Here is a 19460-nt window from a genome sequence, read left to right as displayed (position 1 = left end):
CTGGGAAGAATGTAGGTGTTGAAATTGCAAGAAGTAGCCTGCAAAAGCTGCACTTCTCCTTCCTGAACGCCTTCTAAGGAGTTGTATGTTTTTCTGTCTCGAACGAGGCTGGAATCCACAGAAGGATTCAACTCTTGGGTACACCAATACAGGAGTACTCATTGGAAGCTACATTACCAAGTGAATGTTTGGCACCCTAAACTGAGCCCATTCCACACAATCTTAATTGTTAAAAAATCTCCTGACAAATGACCCCAAATTAATAATCAACACCTACAAGAGCTACATATGAGCAGAACCTTCTGTGCTACATGGTTGCCTTTGGCTGTGACCTGTCCCTCTTTCTGTAATCTGGAACTGATTCTGAAAATCTGCTCCTGGCCCTAATGCATGTCTGCATGCCTGCCTGTCGTGCTGAGAATGAGAAGTGTCATAAAGTCTGAGAAGATTCTAAGGCCAATATGATTTCCTGATACCCTCCTGCCATCGTCGTTTAATGGCAGAAGGAGAGCTGCCCATGCAGCATCCACAAAGTGGCATTTTGTGAAATTCTGGGGTTTACACTCACCCCTTGCCTTTGTTCAGTGTGGTTTGCGCACAGACCCTTCACCAGCCATATACTTGGGCACTGCGGAAATGGTCGTAACCACACTTCGGGCCCCCTCTGACCCTGCCATGTAGTGCAGACGTCAAAGAACTAATTGGCTTCTGTGCCCTTGATCAAGAGCTTTTTCACAAGACCTACCTGATTCACTCATTCATGCCAGATTATAAATTGCAGGTTGTAGTCCATAAAAATGTCCACTATTTTGAGAGGGGCTCCCTAGAATCCTATTCCCATGAGCCCTATGCTTATCTTAGTAGAGATTCAACACTACAAAAGAGGAGAGAGGTCAATGTCCTTGTCCATCCTCCCACAACTCTAGGCACAAACCACTAAATAGGACAAGGAACTAAGGTAGACACCACACACCGCAATATTGTTCTACCTAAATATACGGCAAAGGTTGGTTTGTTTAAAAATTGCCCTCACCTACTTACCTTGGCATGCTTCATCATCAGGCTTTGCTACAACATTTCTGTGATGCCAACTTCAGGGATGGAGCAACAGGGAAGGGGAATTGTGGCACTACAACACGAACATACAGGGACCAACTGTGCAGAACACAAGACAGTTACAACTACCTCATAAGTCTCCACATGTAATTTTATTCCTGGAAACTCTGGATAGGGTAAAAAACGACTGTGATGGTGACACTGGGGAAACATTACCCAATCACCCTTCAAATCTGCTGCTGTGTCGACATGTTTTGGCCAATCAACATTGCCCCAATGAGTCAGGTGGCCTTTCTCAGAACATTAGGCCCCGTTCTAAAAAAACATCCCCTCTCTCTCTGTGCTAAAGAACTATCAAAAAAGAACAGGGTGGTTTGGACTCAATAGTCCCTTACCAAAACACACTTTCAAATTCTCTGAAACAAAGAAAGACAAGGAACAAAAACATAATTATGTAGAGAATACAAACCCAGCTTTTGCTACGCTACAGTGGGTGGCAAATGTGCTCATATATCAATTCCAATGAAATAGGAGTCGGGTCCGTCCAGTAAAGAAGCCCGCTCGCAATATACAGATGAGCACGGCTTGTTGTAGGGGGATGATGCAGCGGCATCCATCCTATCAGGACCTTCCCTACTGGGAGACATTACCATCACTCAAGCATTAACCCAGGCAGAGGGGTGGGAAACCCTGTTAGACTTGAAGAAGACACGAGTCAAAACCATCTTAAATGGGGCTATATTAACAGAGGGGTCTTCTTGTCACCAATGAGCCCCTGATCGTCCTGGAAGACACATCCTTTAGATGGGATTGGGCAGTGATTGCCTGGGAATGTATGAGGGATTGGCTAATTTTAATCATCAATACCGCCAAAAAATATCATATGCATTACTCAAATCCAGGCAAGTGAACAAGCATTTAAAACACAGATACCCATGTTCAAAAAGAAACTAGAGGAAGCAAATAAGGAGATGGCTGAATATAAAGAAATGCTAATGCAGTCCAAAATTAAGAAATTACAGAAAGATCTTAAAAGGTTCTCAAAAGAAAAGGTGTACCCCTACATCACAGATGAGTATATCAAACAAAAAGAGGCTGAAAATAACAAAGGAGGCTCGAAGGGTATGCGAGAAAATGAGACCTCCAGCTCAAGGAGTGAGAGCAGCGATTCAGAGTACAGATCACAGAGGAGGGAAATAGGAGGGATCCTGACAGGTATACACACAACCACAGGTATTCAATCCCCCGCCCTTACCCCACCATATGAGTCCAGGTTATGGCTGGCCAGCAATGTTCCCACATATGCAACTCATTCAACCCATTGATTTCCAACAACACCAGGAACCTTTTTTTAGGGAGAGGCAGGATGAGAGGAACAATGAGACAAAGGACAGACCAACGGGTCCAGTGGGAAGACCTAAACCAAAGAGTCATGAGAAGCATGTCACGGGAATTCCTACAGAGAATGAGCAAGGATCAAATTTGATCATGAATCTGATAGAGACAACCCTCTGTGTTGCCCACCGGCAAGTTTTGGTGAGAGGCTTAGGCTTTATCCCGATCAACATTGTAGATATTTTTTAATTGAGGCAGGAGCTGGTGGAATTCTTCAGAAGAATTTGCTTGAGGATCTTCTTTGAGAAACATAATGAGGTACTAATGTCTCAAGGTGACACTAATTTCCACCCCAGAACTACCTTTACGCCTATGCTATCCTAATTACCACCTGAAGTAGTGGCTTTTGGACAGGCAGTTATCCATGAAGTGGAGGCAATGAGGGGAGTGACTATCACCCCCGTCAAGAACCTCTCCAAATCTGAGGAAGAAGCCATACGGGAGCTCCAGGAGAACCCCGATATTATCATAAAAACCACTGACAAAGGGGGAGCAATAGTCATCCTGAACAGAGAGACGTACGATCAGGAATGTTTATGCCCTTCATTTGGACAATCGTAACTACAAAAGTTTAGGAGTGGATCTCAGAAAGGAGATATTGTTGATGAGGCAGTCAGTCTTTGGTGGATCTCACAGAATGAAGGGGCTTTCCTATGTAAAGACACGCCCATGATTCCATAATTCTATATTCTTCCAAAGGTACACAAACCCACAAGATCACCCCCAGGACGCCCTGTAGTGTCAGGGACTGGGTCAATACTGGAACCCCTGTCACAGTTTTGTGATTTTGTTTCCTCAAACCACTGGTCCAAAAAGTGAGTCTTATGTGAAAGACACCAGGGCAGGCGTGAACCTCATTAAGGACATGGAATTTGACCCTGATCTTGATTTTTTGGTGGATCTATACAAATAATCCTCAGCAGGAAACTCTTAGAGTAATTGAAGACGTCCTTTACCAACAGGAGTGGAATTTCAAAACTCCAATGCCCTTTTTATTAGATCTAGCACACATAGCTCTGACCAGGAACTTTTTTTGAATTCCAAGGTCCCCTTTATTTACAGACCCATGGAACATCAATGGGAAGCACATTTGAGCCCAGACTGACCTGTTTATATGTGGTGGAATTTAAGAACAGCTTTATCTTTGGGCAGGCCAGACCTTGGAACAACCATATCAGACTTTGGCGCTGCTTCATAGAAGACGTCTTACTGATGTGGAGGGGGGACCAACAGTCCCTGGACCAATTTATGGAGTGGCTAACTGGCAAGAATTCTCTTTTGTTTTTAACATCTACAGTTATGAAGGAGTCTCTGCCATTCCTGGATCTAGAAATAAAGAACAAGTTGGAGAGTTTATCTCTAAAGGTATACCATAAACCAACAGATAGGAACAGCCTCCTTTCATTTAAGAACTTTAATCCTAAAGCACTTAGGGCCAGATGTATCATGCATTTTTGCAGTCGCAAATGGCTGACCGGGCCGTTTGCTGCATCCTAAAACTGATTGCTTTATTTAAAAGCAATCACAGACATGGTATTCTGCTGTCTCCAGCAGGCAACCATCCCTGTGATTTTAGTGTTTCCTAATAGGTAGCAAATTGCAACCTATCTCTTTAATATTAATGAGGTAGGTCAATTTGCAAGCCATTGGGAATCGCTAAATGAAACTCCTGGAGTTTCATGCATTCAAATAGCGATTACCTAATTGCAATTTGCAGAAAATCGCAATTAGGTAATCGCTATTTAAATAAATGATACATCTGGCCCTTAGAGAGAATCCCTCAAATTTCAAGATCTGGAAATATCTGACAAACCTAATTTAATTTGAAACACTTGACAGGTGTGATGTGAAGCACACTACCACCTTCCACTAGAAACTAATAGATCAATAAGAAAAGGTAATAATCACCCCTCAATTAAATCATTTGGGGTCCAACAAGTTTCTAGGCACATTTTCAGTATTGTAGGGGGTCTCCACAAGTCCAAGAAGCTAATAAATTAGCTGTTCCTAAACTCAAGTGTGCCTCCCTGACTGTCCCATTAACATGTTTCTGTTTTTGGATATGATGCAGTCTTCTGTCCACATATCTCTTCGCGTCACCCTAACATTTCAATTCTGCTTCAAAACACACCCAAATGGGAGGTGTCCCAGAATCTCCTGTGAGGTGAGACTCCCATGGAAATGTCTCTGTGGAACAGTGTAACCTACTGCACAGGACAGACTCTGTAGACTGCCATCCCACGTGTGCCTTGAAAACCCACCGTGGAGCCAGTAAGCCTAATTTCCCTTCCCCACACTGAAGTTAATGACCTTGCCTTCTCTTATCAATATTGCTAATATGTATGCACTTACTTTTTGCTGGGTCCCCAGCTGTACTACTTTGTAACAGAAGGTGGGACATGTGTTACCTTCATGCCTATATGTGCGTGTCCTTGAATTTTACAGTAGTCACAATCTCTTGGCGAAGAGGCAACACAAAACATCCATCCTGCTGTGAACCCGTGCATGGGATGGTCACCTTGAATTTATGCTTATCATCTTAAATGTATTTGTAGTTTCAGTCTTCTAAGGTAGGAATGTTGCATTCATGCACCGCAGTGCTGTACAACACTCATTAAAACATCCACAGAACTGCAATAGAATAGAAACAATCATTATATTGCAATTATTAAAAAGGGGATAAAATAACTGTGTGAATACATATACAATGTAAATCTACAGTCATGGACGCATGTACAGTTATCTACGAAATAAGTGGAATTTAACATTTTCTAAGATCAAAATCCAGTAGGCCACACCTCGTTTGTAACCCATGTCAAAGCATCAATTTATTTATTTTTAAATGTTGTTTTTTTGTTTGTTTTATTGTATTCTGTGATCTTCAAGAGTGCAGTTTGTTTGCTCTTTGACACCTTAACCATCCAGAGATCTTAATAATTCCTGCTGTAGAAGGATGAGTTCCCAGGATCCTTCTTCTAAGTCAAGCACAGCCCTTTCAGGGGAGGCCAATGGAGCCCTCTGGATCAGCGGGTTTTAAAAAAAATCTTCACCCCTGGAACTAGTAAGCAGCCAGCACCAAGCAGGACTGCCCGCAAGAGAGGATTTGGGTCCGTCAGCAGCTTGAGAATCCCACAATTACCTGGATAGCCCCGAGGACTGCACCACTGTCCTGAAGCCAGACATAACTGGTTACTTATTAGATGGAGCTGGACATCAGCTGCCTTTTACCATTACTTCAATGTGTTTGGAGAGTGTCACATCCAGGCCTAGCCTGGTGATGATGCAGAAATACAAATGGAGGCACTATTCAGAGGAAGCCGGTGTACCACTACAGAAATTTGAGGGTTTTTCCAACTAAAAACTTGAACTAAGTCTGAGATGGATTCAGCTTCAAAAATTACCTTGACATCTAATGTCTAATGCGCCCAAAGCTTACTTGACTAATCTGTAATGGAGATCTTCAGATATAGACGGTTTACTTTAAAAACACTGTTAAAGTGCAGCTACGATTACAACAGAAAACTGAAAAGTCCTGAAATTTCTGCTCATGACCTCACCCTTGATGGCACAGATGACTTAAAAAATGACATAATTGATCTCACTAGTGATATGACTTTTTATCTTACTGCTGCCATGCCTATTGATAAAGTACAATCTATTTGTTTGTGTTTGTGCTGTAAATTAGAGGTTAAATGGCAAGTCCTCTAATGTATTATTATAAATACTATGATGCCATAATCACTGCATCTATACATCTTCTCTAGGATTTACAAATCCTAAAAAAAAAATACTTTTTATGGAGGGATCACTTCTTTGCCCCTCCACCGCCTGGACTTTAAGTCAGAGTATTCTCACTCTAGCTTCTTATTCCCTAATAAAGTACGTCTGGCGGGTCAGTGGATCAATACATCAAGTGCAGGGATCTGTGTTTGATCTCATGGTCACAGGTTTGCATGCTGGTGAGTGCACTCAGCTATTTATCCTCCCGAGGTCAATAAATTGATTCCTTTTGAGTAACAATAAACAATGTTTATTCAGCATTAAGCACTCTTCAGTTTGAATGCTTTACAAATCCATGTTATGTCAATTTTCTTGCATTTTTCACAACATGGTGCTTAGTAGACCGAGGTGGATAATGGCAGCTGCAACAGAAATGTTTCTGTTACGGCCGACCAATTAACCTGTTGATTCCTGGACCTGCCTCTGGATTAGAAAATCCACAATGGATGGTAGGACTAAAAGCTCCCTTGTGCAGCGGTGTATCTTAGTGTTTTAACTGGATCCACAGATTTGCAGAGGATTCGCAAACTATCCGTCTACATATTGCTATTAATTAAAAGATTGAAGCCCGCCCCATGCCATTTTGTTACTCTAATTTCTCAAAACCCAGTGAGTGGATCTACAACAAACCAAGCAAAGGCACTTCTCAGAGTAAAGTACTTGTTTCATGCCAATTTTAGTGTTATTCCATTCAGCATTTTTCGCGAAGTTTCCTCTGGGATTGAAAATAGAAAACACTCAGGGCCTCATTTACAAGGCCCTAGCAGCCCACTGCGGCCCGAGAGCATCCTGTGGCGCAGTGTGCCAGACCATATTTACAAGGCCACGCAAAGCCACCTTTCGTGGCTTTTCATGCCCTTGTAAATATGGCCCCTTTAGATGCATAACACTGCGTGAAAGGGGCGTTCCTTGGGTGTTGCTGTGGGTGTTCTCACACAACACCCATGGAACCTAACAGAATCAGACGCATTCCCAGATTTATAAGGCTGCGAATGCATCAGATTCCTATGTCACCTCAGGGGTGGCATTAAACTGGTGCAATTTTTCCTTTTGCTATGTGTGCTGCATTGTGCAGTACACATAGCAAGAGGAAACCGCCATTAATGATTATGTGCAGGAAGGTGTCCCTTCCTGCACATGAACAATGATCCCTTCAATGCAGGCACCGCTGCACCATGGCACAAGGGTGCCTGCATTGGTGCTAGGTAGCAGTTGGTGTGCCAGCGCAGAGGAAAGTACAGGAATGTATCGTATTTATGTAAATACGACGCATCCCTGCACTTTTGTAATGGCTTGCAGTGCCACGCTGCATCAAATCCTAGTAAATGAGGCCCTAATTTTTTTAGAACCTACCTTTATTTTTCAAACCTCCCCTGAGTCCACAATGGAAACTTGATGTGGCAAAACTTAGGCACACTGATTGGAAGCAAAACAAACATCACCTTTTCAATAAAACCCCAGACCTAACCATGAGAACAGAGTGGTTATCGCTGACCTGACCTGCACACACTTTACATTTAGTTTACCTCCTCTTTTCCCACAAATTCCTGAGCATAGTGCTCACTTTTCTTGTTTGCTCTCTCTCTCTCTCTCTCTCTCTCTCTCTCTCTCGCTGCTTCTCTGCCTATCTTCTCTCTCTTTAGCTCAATTCACTCAACAAGAGTACTTCTGGGAAGCGCACAGGTGTGCTACATTTTGGAAATCACAAACATTGGCACTAGTGAACCTGGCAAGCTGCACTATTTGCAGGTTCCCAAGAGTGCCTGCGGCAGTGACATGATATTTTTACAAGTTCTTATTTACCCAATTCTTAATTTTAGGCAGGGACCAATAATGTATTGAAGAAAGGAGGTCCCAATGTGCAAATGTACATTTGTTTTTAGTTTTCTTTTTCATTCTCTCTGCATTTTTGCTCTGAAGAATCCCCTTTTCCTGCACCTCTACGGAGTCTGAGACGCTCCGTTCCCCTTTCCAGCCTGGAAGGGGATTTACTCCAGCCTACTGCTGGAATGAATCTCCGCCCATTTCTAGAATGGGAAAGGATCAGAGGGGTGTTTGCCAGCATTCAACACACACTTCCCTTGGTTTGCCCACCTCCCCACCCACCCTTCGCACCAGCGACAGAGTATACATACCACGAACGTAAAGGTTCTCCCGCCAAATTTAAAAGTTGACGAACTTTAGGGTTAATCAATGTGGAGACTACTCCCTCTCTGCTGTGAGTAAACCCTGACAGCTCAATGGAGTAAGGGCAGTCTGGAGCAAACCTCTAAATCTGCTCATCCAATTTAAAAGAACGGAATTAGAGGTCAGTTTTCACTGCCCGTCATTACCAGGAAAACCCTAGTGGTAAGGGCCAGTGAAAACTGCTAAATGCTCCCCTTGCCATGGGAAAGTACTCCCATAGCAAGAGGAGCATTTTCTTTTTTTATTTTCGAAAAGAAAATCCCACTTCGGAAAGAAAAAAACTGTCTGGTGCAGGGCTCCATCACGTTGACAGAGCCTTGCCCCAAACTGTAAACAGCATTGACAGGAACTGCAATGACAGAGGTTCCTGCCAATACTGTATAAATGACTGTCAGTTTGGTGTTCATTTCTAAATTTGGCGAGTGGAGTACTCTCAGCCTGGCAGACATTACGTCCTCCGCTACGCCAATGGAAATTACCCTATCCAGCAACTCTTAAATCGGGATCTTAGTGTATAACTATACTATATTAAATGCACTTACATCTGCTCGGTTTCCTTTGGCAGATCAGGCCCTCACTGCAGACACCAAGAAATTTTACTTTGAAACACATTCTTCTCATATTCAAAAAAGATTAACTTTACTAATCTTCAACCACAGTGTTTCCCTCCATTTCAGAACCGGCAAAATCCGGAAACCAGATACAGAACAATCTGCTGGTCTAGTGTTCATGTGGAGCAGTGGGCCAGGCCTCTGCTTTTCACATCTGCCACAAAGCAAACATTTCCCCAGTGCCCAGAACAATGTCTGCCTGCCAAAGAACTAGTATTACAAGAATGCTTAGCAGGAAGACATATGTTTTCATAAAGTTATCTCCTTAACTTCCAGAGTTCGTTCCTGATATTATTGCAGCTGTTTGCATTTGCCAACTCCGCCTTTTTCCAAGCAATCTCCCTAAGCCCTGGCCATCAACTTTTTAATGTTTCATTATAAATCTCCGAATTTGAGGGGGATGTTAAGGAATGTTTCAGATGTTCCCTCCGCATCAGCCTGCTCCGAGCTTTCAAGTGCAGCCAGATCTGAGACTGGGCCCCTGGTTGGCTTGAGTGGGTCTCTGACCCTTCGAATCCCAGAATGCCGTAGCTCATGTATAAGCCACGCAGTCACAAACGAAGACAGTGAAGTTATCCACCTGGGAGCGTAAATTTTGCAAATGGAAGTCATCAAGCTTTTACTTAGCTAGAATTCTTTAAACTGTGTAATCCTTATCGTTGTTATTACTTAGCATTATAGCGTACAAGTGATCATTAGTAGTATTGCAGCTCTTTGGTGGTCATATGAAAAATGTACAAAAAAGGAATTCCCTGTTCCCCGAGAGTCAATATGTCTAATGTGAAACAATATGAGATACCAGCAGAGGCATATGAAGGGGCATATTTAAGAGACCCTAGCGCCATTCTAACGCCACATAGGCGTCTTTTTTTTTAACGCTAATGTGGCGTTAGAAGGCCAAAACTGCTGCGCCATATTTACAAAGTGCTGCAATACATGCATTGTGCCACTTTGTAACCCTCTGAGCTACATTATGCCTGCGCAAGGCATGATGTATGCAAAAGGGGCGTGCCCCCGTTATGGGAAGCCAAAAAAATGCGTCATTTTTTTCAGCACTTTTAACACCTGCTCAGAGCAGGCATTAAAAGGAGCCCTCCATTGGTTACAATGGGCCTCTGGGTGCTTTGCAGGATTGGTGTCAACATTTTTTACGCTAATCCTGAAAAGCGCCAGACTAGCATAAAAAATTCTGACGCTAGTCCCCTAACTACCGCCATGGTGCGCTGTATTTTAAATATTGTGCACACATGGTGGTGTCAGGGGGGCGCTAAGGGGCACAAGGAAAGTGGTGCTGCACTGTGTGCAGTGCCACTTTTCGTAAATATGCCCAAAGTTTAAAACCTGCTTGGTGGAGTAACCTGCACCTAAATGTAAGCAAAACTGACGTTCGGTGCTGCTTCTTAATTTCACACAATAAATATATGATTTCATTGGAAGTGAGACAAACATGTCTAGACCTTTGCGAACACATGCTCAAAGAATGGTTGATAAAATGATATTCACTAGCAATATTTTTGTTATATAAGTATGTGACATTTAAACCGTTGTGAGTGACTATAGTAGGCATGCACAATGCGACTTCATGGGTTTATTTGATGCCGTTTTATCCCTTTTATTTCTCACAACAAAAATGTAATGTTTTACGCATTGTGATGTGCTGCAGGTTTGCTTTTCAAAAGCAAATTGTGCCCTACAAAAGCCACAATCTTTTTCAAGGACATTTATAAAGTGGCTGATTCAACCTTACTGTGAAAAAATTAACCCCTCCCCCGGCCGCGTTCTCATATATGAGACCAGCCTGACAGGCTCGGACTGTGCATGTGGGACAAACAGTCAGATGGACTGTTCTCACAAATCAGTGTGTGTGCCAGTTTTTTAGCAGTTTTGTGGCTAGATGTGCCGGTTTTTACTGTTGATTTCCCCGATATTATCACAGGATTGTCTGCAGCAAGCACAAAATTGTGCAGTCTTGGATGCACTGCAGTAATCCTACACAATGGCGGTCATTACAACCCTGGCGGACGGTGTTAAAGCGGCGGTAAAACCGCCAACAGGCCGGAGGTAAAAAAATTGCAATTACGACCGTGGCAGAAACCGCCAACAAAGACAGCCACTTTAACACTCCAACCGCCACGGCGGTACAAACAAACAGCGCGACGGTCACCGCCAATAGGCAGGCGGGAGACAATGTACCGCTCACACTATTATGACAGGCCAATCCGCCACCTTTTCCGGGGCGGATTCACCGCGGATAAAAACACGGCGGAAACAGGAATTTCGAAGGGAAAACGTTCACCTCTACACACCGCACGAGGAACGAGGACACCATGGACCCGGAACTCCAAATTCTGCCTGCGATAGTCTTCCTGCTCCTCTACCAGGAGCACAAACGCCGGTGGCGAAGACCACAGTGAGTACTGCACCTACGACACAGGGGAGGGGGGAGGGAAAAAACAGGGGGACACACACGCAAAACCCCCACCCTCACCCACTACAACACACACAAATGCATATCAATACATCACAGTTACACCCCCAAACCACCCGGAAGAATGCAAAGACAATAGAAAATTAGTGTAACCATTGTAATATATCAAAAACAAGTAGGCAGAAATATATATATACACCATGGACAAAATAAATACCAAGCATAGTAGTCCAGGGAGTGCACTAAGATAGTCCGTGGAACACTGGGACCACACGGTATGGGCGAGGCCCACACAAGATCCCCGACCATGACGGAGAGAACACTGCAGGGGCATCAGAGAGCAACTAAACAGGCACCTCAGGGGGAGGGAAAGGGGGGGCACCTCAGCCGCTTGAGTGCACGACGCCAAATCCACAAGGGGGGCACATGCCCACTGTTACATCCTGGGGAGTGCAAAGCCACAGTCTCACAAGTCTCTACAGTGGGTGGTCTGCCCACTGTTCAATCCTGGGGAGTGCAAAGCCACAGTCTGTCAAGTCTCACAAGTGGGTGGGTTGCCCACTGTTCAATCCTGGGGAGTGCAAAGCCACAGTCTCTCAAGTCTCTACAGTGGGTGGTCTGCCCACTGTTCAATCCTGGGGATTGCAAAGCCACAGTCTCTCAAGTCTCTACAGTGGGTGGTCTGCCCACTGTTCAATCCTGGGGAGTGCAAAGCCACAGTCTCACAAGTGGATGACAGTCTCCACTGGTTCTGGAGGGGGCATGGTGCCCAGAGTGCTTCATCCTGTTAAGGACAGAGGTAGTGGATGACAGTTTCCACTGGTTCTGGAGGGGGCATGGTGCCCAGAGTGCTTCATCCTGTTAAGGACAGAGGTAGTGGATGACAGTCTCCACTGGTTCTGGAGGGGGCATGGTGCCCAGAGTTCAGTGCCCCTGCCGCTCATGGGCTAGCGGTGCTTGAGATGGCGGTGCCCTGTTCAGCGGTGCTTGAGATGGCGGTGCCCTGTTCAGCGGTGCTTGAGATGGCGGTGCCCTGTTCAGCGGTGCTTCAGATGGCGGTCTCCATTGCACGGTCTCAGCTGCTGGCGGTCCTTTATGGCCCAGCGGGGCTGGCGGTCCTCCATGGCCCAACGGGCCTTTTGCTGGCGGTCTTCATGGCCCAGCGGGCCTTTTGCTGGCGGTCCTTCATGGCCCAGCGGGGCTTGTGCTGGCGGTGGCCTCCTGGGCAGCTGGGCTTGTGCTGGCAGTGGCCTCCTGGGCAGCTGGGCTGGTGCTGGCGGTGGCCTCCTGGGCTGGTGCTGGCGGTGGCCTCCTGGGCAGCTGGGCTGGTGCTGGCGGTGGCCTCATGGGCAGCTGGGCTGCTGCTGGCCTCCTGGGCAGCGGGGATGATGGCGGTCTTCTCCCCTGTGCTGCTCTTCCCAGACTTGCTGTGTTTCTTGTGGCCCTTCCCCACCTTGGAAGGTGTCACAGCTGACTCCACACTCCCAACGGGATCCCTGGGAGCGGCTTTGGTGGCTGGAGTCTTCCCCCTCTCCCGCCGGGCACAGGCCAACTTCTGATGCTTCACAGGTTGGGGGCTGTCTGTGCTGTGGCTCCGTGCCACACTGGTTGCCCTGGTGGCCGGTGCACTCCAGATTCCGGTGACTACAGGCACCACTGGTCCCGGAAATGTTGTGGCTGAGGTGGCAGTTCGGGACCTAGGAGACGGATGGGGTGGGAGGTGTGTGGGAAAGAGGTCAAGGGTGGACAGGAAAAGTTTTTGGGAGACACTGGGACAGGTAGCTGGGGGGGGTTTGGGAGTGGAGGAAGAGGTGGTGGTTGTAGGAGGTGTACGTTTGGTGACTTTGGGTGAAGGTGCATGCGCTGGAGGCTGTTGTGAGGTGGATGACTGTTGGGTGGGTGTGTGCCTGCGTTTGTGTATCTTGGGTGGGGGTGTCACAGACACACTGGGAGAGGACACAGGGGACGTGTAAATTGTAGTGGGGGTGGTGACTGCACGTGAGCGGGGTGTGGTGGTGGGTGTGCTGGAGAGGGACGTAGTGGCTGTAGAGGTAGTGCATGCAGGTGTGAGTGTAGACGAGACTGGGAGGGAGGAGCGAGACGAGGGGGACACAGTGGAGGCAGTGGATGTTGGTGTGTCTGCATGTGTGTGATGCTTGCGTGAGTGCCTGTGGGACGTGTGGTGCTTATGTTTGCCTGAGCTTCCCTTGGGTGTTGACGTGTGTGCATGTTGGTCTGTAGGTGTGCTTGGGATAGGCTGAGGTACAGGGGATTGGGTCGGGTTTGAGGAAGTTGGAGGGGGGAGGCCAGAGACGGGGACAATGGCTGCCATCAGTGCTGAGGCCAGAGTCTGAAAAGTTTGGTGAAGGGCCGCCTGACCAGAATGAATGCCCTCCAGGAATGCATTAGTTTGTTGCAACTGCCTCTCTACACCCTAGATGGCATTCAAAATGGTAGACTGCCCAACAGTGAGGGACCTGAGGAGGTCAATGGCCTCCTCACTGAGGGCAGCAGGGGTGACTGGGGCAGGGCCTGAGGTGCCTGGGGTGAAGGTGATGCCCACCCTCCTGGGTGAGCGGGCACAGGGCAAAGGCTGAGGGGCTGCTGGGAGGGCGGTGCTGGTAGGGGGGGTGGCGGCTGTACCTGTAGATGCGGGGGGCACAGATGTTGCCACCACCACAAGGGAGCTCCCATCAGAGGATGAGTCCGTGTCGCTGGTGTCAGCTCCTGTACCCGCCGTGAAGCTCCCCTCGCCCTCCGTCCCACTGGTGAATTCAGACTCCGTAGTGTCGCCCTCCAGGGCCATGTGGGATGCAGCTCCCTCATGCTCCGTTGCCACTGCTAATGCACACAAGAACAGGGAGACCACAAAAAGGGGGGGGGAGACAGAAGAAAGACATGTTGAGTGCATGCATTACCGCTACCGTTGGCGGACACGACAGACACAGAAGCCCCCTGCACTACGCCGCGCTCTTGGGCTCCACTGTTCAATTTCTGGAAATGGCCTACAAGGCTATGGACGACATCTGCACACATAGATGACACAGGGGCATGACTAGCTGTACTTGGCACTCTACAGAGGTGGGCTGGGGTGCCACATGGCCTGACATACGGAGGGGCCTTGCCTACGGAACTCGCCCTGGCCTAGGGAAACCCATAGCCCACCTCCCCCACCCAGACCCCTCCACTGTCAGCAGAATGAGAGTGTACTCACCCCCTTGTGGCTGCTGTGATGCCCTTAAGCGCTCATCCAGCTCCGGGTAGGCCACCGCCAGGATCCTGAACATCAGGGGGGTCATGGTGCGACGGGCACCCCTCCCACGTTGGGAGGCCATCCCCAGCTGAGCCTCCGCTGTCTTCTTGCTCCAGCGGCGAATGTCCTCCCATCTTTTCCGGCAGTCGGTGCCCCGTCTGTGGTAGACCCCCAGGGTCCGGACGTCCTTGGCAATGGCACGCCAAATATCTTTCTTCCGGTGGGCGCTGACCTACATGAAATGTACAGGGGAAAAAGAGAAGTTATTACCAACTGCACCGTCGAAGTGATTGGCCCCCATCCCTACCCTTGCCATGTGGCACATGCATTCACCGTCTTTCATGCACGCAGCACTCTCCCCCCTTCCTTCTTACATCCAGCCCTCTCCACACAGGCATAGCCCATACAACATGCTCCCTGTGTACTTACCTGTTTGTCTGGAGGACCGTAGAGTAGCGTGTACTGGGGGAGGACCCCATCCACGAGTTTCTCCAACTCCTCCGATGTGAAGGCAGGGGCCCTTTCCCCAGACACTCGAGCCATTGTCTCTTCCAGACCGAGGTCACAGCAGCACTTGCAGTGTAGGTCCTCTCCTGTCGAAGATCAGGTATCGAGTGATTGAAGTGATAGAAAATGGCAGTCACGTCCGCGGCGGTGCGTACCGTCACCGCCGGCGTACATCGCCATTGGCTCCTGGGACCCATAGGGTCCAATGTTAACCAATGCAGCATTGCGCTGCGGTCTTCGACCGCCTACCGCGACGGTGTACAACGCCAGCGCAGTTACCTCACATCCCATTGTCCCACTTTAAAGGTCAGGCAGCCGCCATTTCAGGGGCCCACATGGCTTCATTTCCAACTGCGTCACTCATACCTAGGCCTAGACTCAACACACATACAGGCCACCTTTTGTGTATGATAGGTGTTCTGTGTAAACTGTGGGTACGTACCTCTGAGTTGTTTGACTCTGTGCTCGCTGTTGTCCTTCATAGGCACCGTCCGCTGGGACATGTGAGGAGATGGCGGCATCCTCCAGTGTACCGACCGTTGGTGGACCTGTCGACAGTGGAGGAGCGACTTGTCGTAATCACACACAGGCTTGACTGTGCCACAATCCAGGAACTGTGTACCCAGTTGGAGCCAGACCTGATGTCAGCAATCCGCCATCCCACAGGAATCCCCCTTCAAGTGCAGGTGCTGTCAGTGCTCCATTTCCTTGCAAGCGGGTAATTTCAAACAACAGTGGCCATAGCATCAGGGATGTCCCAGCCTATGTTTTTCAACGTATTGTCCAGAGTGTTGTCTGCCCTTCTGAAACACATGCGGAGCTACATCATTTTCCCTCAGGTGGAGGATTTGCCTACAGTGAAAGGTGATTTCTATGCCCTGGGACATATCCCCAACATTATAGGTGCCATTGATGGGACCCATGTGGCTTTGGTCTCCCCCACAGGAGTGAACAGGTGTACAGAAACCGGAAGAGTTATCATTCTATGAATGTACAGATGGTATGTTTGGCTGACCAGTACATCTCCCATGTGAATGCCAAGTTCCCTGGCTCAGTGCATGACGCCTACATCCTGCGGAACAGCAGCATCCCTTATGTGATGGGGCAACTCCAGAGGCACCGTGTGTGGCTATTAGGTGAGCACCGAGAGGCAAGTCAGTGGGAATGGTTGTCTGGGTCTGGGGTTACCCTACAGGTTACTGTGTGTCTAACAGTTGTCCCTTGCCATTTGCAGGTGACTCTGATTACCCCAACCTGTCATGGCTACTGACCCCAGTGAGGAATCCCAGGACAAGGACAGAGGAACACTACAATGAGGCCCATGGGCGAACTAGGAGGGTAATCGAGCGGACCTTCGGCCTCCTGAAGGCCAGGTTCCGGCGCCTCCATATGACAGGTGGATCCCTATTCTACTCACCAAAGAAGGTGTGCCAGATCTTCGTGGCCTGCTGTATGCTTCATAACTTGGCATTGCGACGACAGGTGCCTTTTCTGCAGGAGGATGGTCCAGATGGCAGTGTTGTTGCAGCTGTGGAGCCTGTGGATAGTGAAGACGAGGAAGCAGAGGAAGAAGACATGAACAACAGGGACTCAGTGATCCAGCAATTTTTCCAGTGAGACACAGGTAAGAGTACAGACCTGCCTACTACATGTACTTAAACACTACTACCTCTCTACTGTGTGTCGTTTTCACCCAGTGTATGGTCACTGAGTTGTCACTTTCCCTTACAATTTCACAGATGTGGGTCCCACTGTGTGACATCTGCTTAGATTCCTCATGGACTTGAGCTGTGTGACATAGGTATGTTGACATTACATTTGAAAGAGCATTTTGTCACTGTAATTGCTAATACACTATTTCGAAATCACAGACAGACTCCAGATTGTTTTGTGTTTTAAGTGAGTTTATTTAAGTGCTCAATATTGGAGAGGGTAGTGAAATGGTGAGGGGTGATGGCAGAGGAATGTCCATGGCAGAGTCCAGTCTATTAGTCTCACAGGTGCATTGTCCAAATGGGCATAGGAAGTGGAGCTGGGGCAGTTTAAGGATTGACAGGGTGACAAAGTGGGACAGTAGGATGACAATCAGGGTGGTCTCATTTCTTTGTGGGGGTCTTGGCATCGTGCTCAGTCTTTGTCCTGAATCTCAGGGACCGTTTGCGGGGTGGTTCTCCCTCTGCAGGGGGTGGGGTGCTGGTGTGGTGGTCCTGTGGCGGGGCGTCCTGTCCACTAGCGCCGGCGGAGGTGGTGGGCAGTTCATCGTTCATGCTAGTGTCAGGGGCCCCTTGTAGTGCCACAGTGTCCCTCCTGGTGTTGAGTACTTCCTTCAGCACCCCTACGATGGTGCCCAGGGTGGAGCTGATGGTTCTGAGTTCCTCCCTGAAGCCCATATACTGTTCCTCCTGCAGGCGCTGGGTCTTCTGAAACTTGGCCAGTACCGTTGCCATCGTCTCCTGGGAGTGGTGGTAGGCTCCCATGATGGAGGAGAGGGCCTCGTGGAGAGTGGGTTCCCTTGGCCTGTCTGCCCCCTGTCGCACAGCAGCCCTCCCAGTTCCCCTGTGTTCCTGTGCCTCCGTCCCCTGGACCGTGTGCCCACTACCACTGCCCCCAGGTCCCTGTTGTTGTTGGGGTGGTGGGTTATCCTGGGTTCCCTGTAGTGGTGGACACACTGCTGATTGACGTGTCCTGGGGACGGAGGTATGGGCCCGCTGGGTGGGTGCTGTGCTGGTGTTTCCAGAGGGGGGAAGGTCTGTGATGGCCTGTGCCAGTGTGAGGGGAACCGACTGTCCCGAGGTCCCGGATGGGCCGGGCTAGTAATCTAGATCCAGTTGGACAGATCTGCTGCCATCACTGTGGGCCTCTTCTGTTGGTGTTGTGGACATGTGTGGACCCTCCTGTCCGGTGACGTTGGGTAGGGGTCCTGCAGGGGTATAAAAGGATGGTTATTACATCTGTATGTGCCATGGTGTGCAATGGGTGGGTGACCGTGTACCCCAGTGCTTGCATTCCTGTGTGGGAGCTTGTGTGATGGTGGTTTAGGGGGTTGTATGGGTATGTGCAGTGGGCATGCTTTAGTGATGTGTTTCCATGCTTTGGTGTTGCATGCAGGGCTTGGTGTTGGGATGGGTGGTTTGTGATCTTGGACATATGTGAGGAGTTGGGGTGCTGGGGGTGAGGGTGGGGGTACGTGATAGCATGCAGGTAGGGTAGGGGATGTAATAGTTAAGATTTGACTTACCAGAGTCCATTCCTCGAACTACTCCTGCGAGGCCCTCAGGATGCAGAATCGCCAAGACCTGCTCCTCCCATGTTGTAAGTTGTGGGTGAGGAGGTGGGGGTCTGCGCCAGTCCGCTGAACCGCCTGGTGGTGTCTTGAGACCACGGAACGCACCTTCCCCGTAGATCGTTCCACCTCTTCCTGATGTCCTCCTGATTTCTTGGGTGCTGTCCCACTGCGTTGACCCTGTCCACTATTCTTCGCCATAGCTCCATCTTCCTTGCAATGGAGGTGTGCTGCACCTGTGACCCAAATAGCTGTGGCTCTACCTGGATGATTTCCTCCACCATGACCCTGAGCTCCTCCTCCGAGAACCTGTGGTGTCTTTGCCGCACCATGGGGTGGTGTAGGTGATGTGTGGGGTGGAGTGTGTGGTGATAAGTGTGCTGATATGTAGTGGTGTGTTGTGTGAGGTGCGTGGAAGTTGTGTGGGTGATGGTGTTGTGTGCCTGTGGATGCTGTTGTTCTTGCTGGTGGTGTCTCTCTCTGGCCTTCTTTCGGAATTTTTTGTCGTGGGGGTTTGTGGGTGATGTGGGTGTGTGTTTTATATTGTAATGGGTGTGTGGGAGTGGTGTGTGTATGTGTATCAGGTGTGTGTATTTCGAATTGTCCAATGTGGCTGTGTTTTGTAGGTGTGTGTGTATTTTGAGCGCAGTGGTGTGTACCACCAATGGAATACCGCGGTTGAAAGACCGCCGCGTGGATTAGTGTGTCGTGATAGTGTGGGTGTATTTCTGTTGGCGTGACCGTGGAGGTTTTGTTTTCGCCAGTGTATCACTGACCTTTTGGTGTGGCGGACTTGTGTGGGTGTCTGAATTTTGGCGGAATACGAAATGTGGGTCATAATAGCTGTGGCAGTTTTCCACGTCCGCGGCGGTGTGTTGGCGGTCTTCTGCACGGCGGTAAGCGGCTTTTACCGCCAATGTTTGTAGGAGGCTGGCCTGGCTTGTAGTGGGTACCAGAGGT

General features: G+C 48.5%; 1 protein-coding gene across 1 annotated transcript in view; it reads left to right on the top strand.

Annotated features, from left to right (window-relative positions):
• The first annotated feature begins 1991 nt into the window (after positions 1 to 1991).
• Positions 1992 to 19460, top strand: part of LOC138283615 (uncharacterized) — a 42758-nt gene continuing 25289 nt past the window's right edge. The window contains exons 1-2 of the mRNA XM_069221552.1: positions 1992 to 2271; positions 3749 to 3816. Of these exons, the coding sequence (XP_069077653.1) occupies positions 1992 to 2271; positions 3749 to 3816 (348 nt within the window). The remainder of the gene's footprint in view (positions 2272 to 3748; positions 3817 to 19460) is intronic.

This window comes from Pleurodeles waltl, chromosome 3_1 (genome assembly GCF_031143425.1).
Source record: "Pleurodeles waltl isolate 20211129_DDA chromosome 3_1, aPleWal1.hap1.20221129, whole genome shotgun sequence".
Lineage (NCBI taxonomy): Eukaryota > Metazoa > Chordata > Amphibia > Caudata > Salamandridae > Pleurodeles > Pleurodeles waltl.
This window is presented reverse-complemented; position numbering and strand designations above follow the sequence as displayed.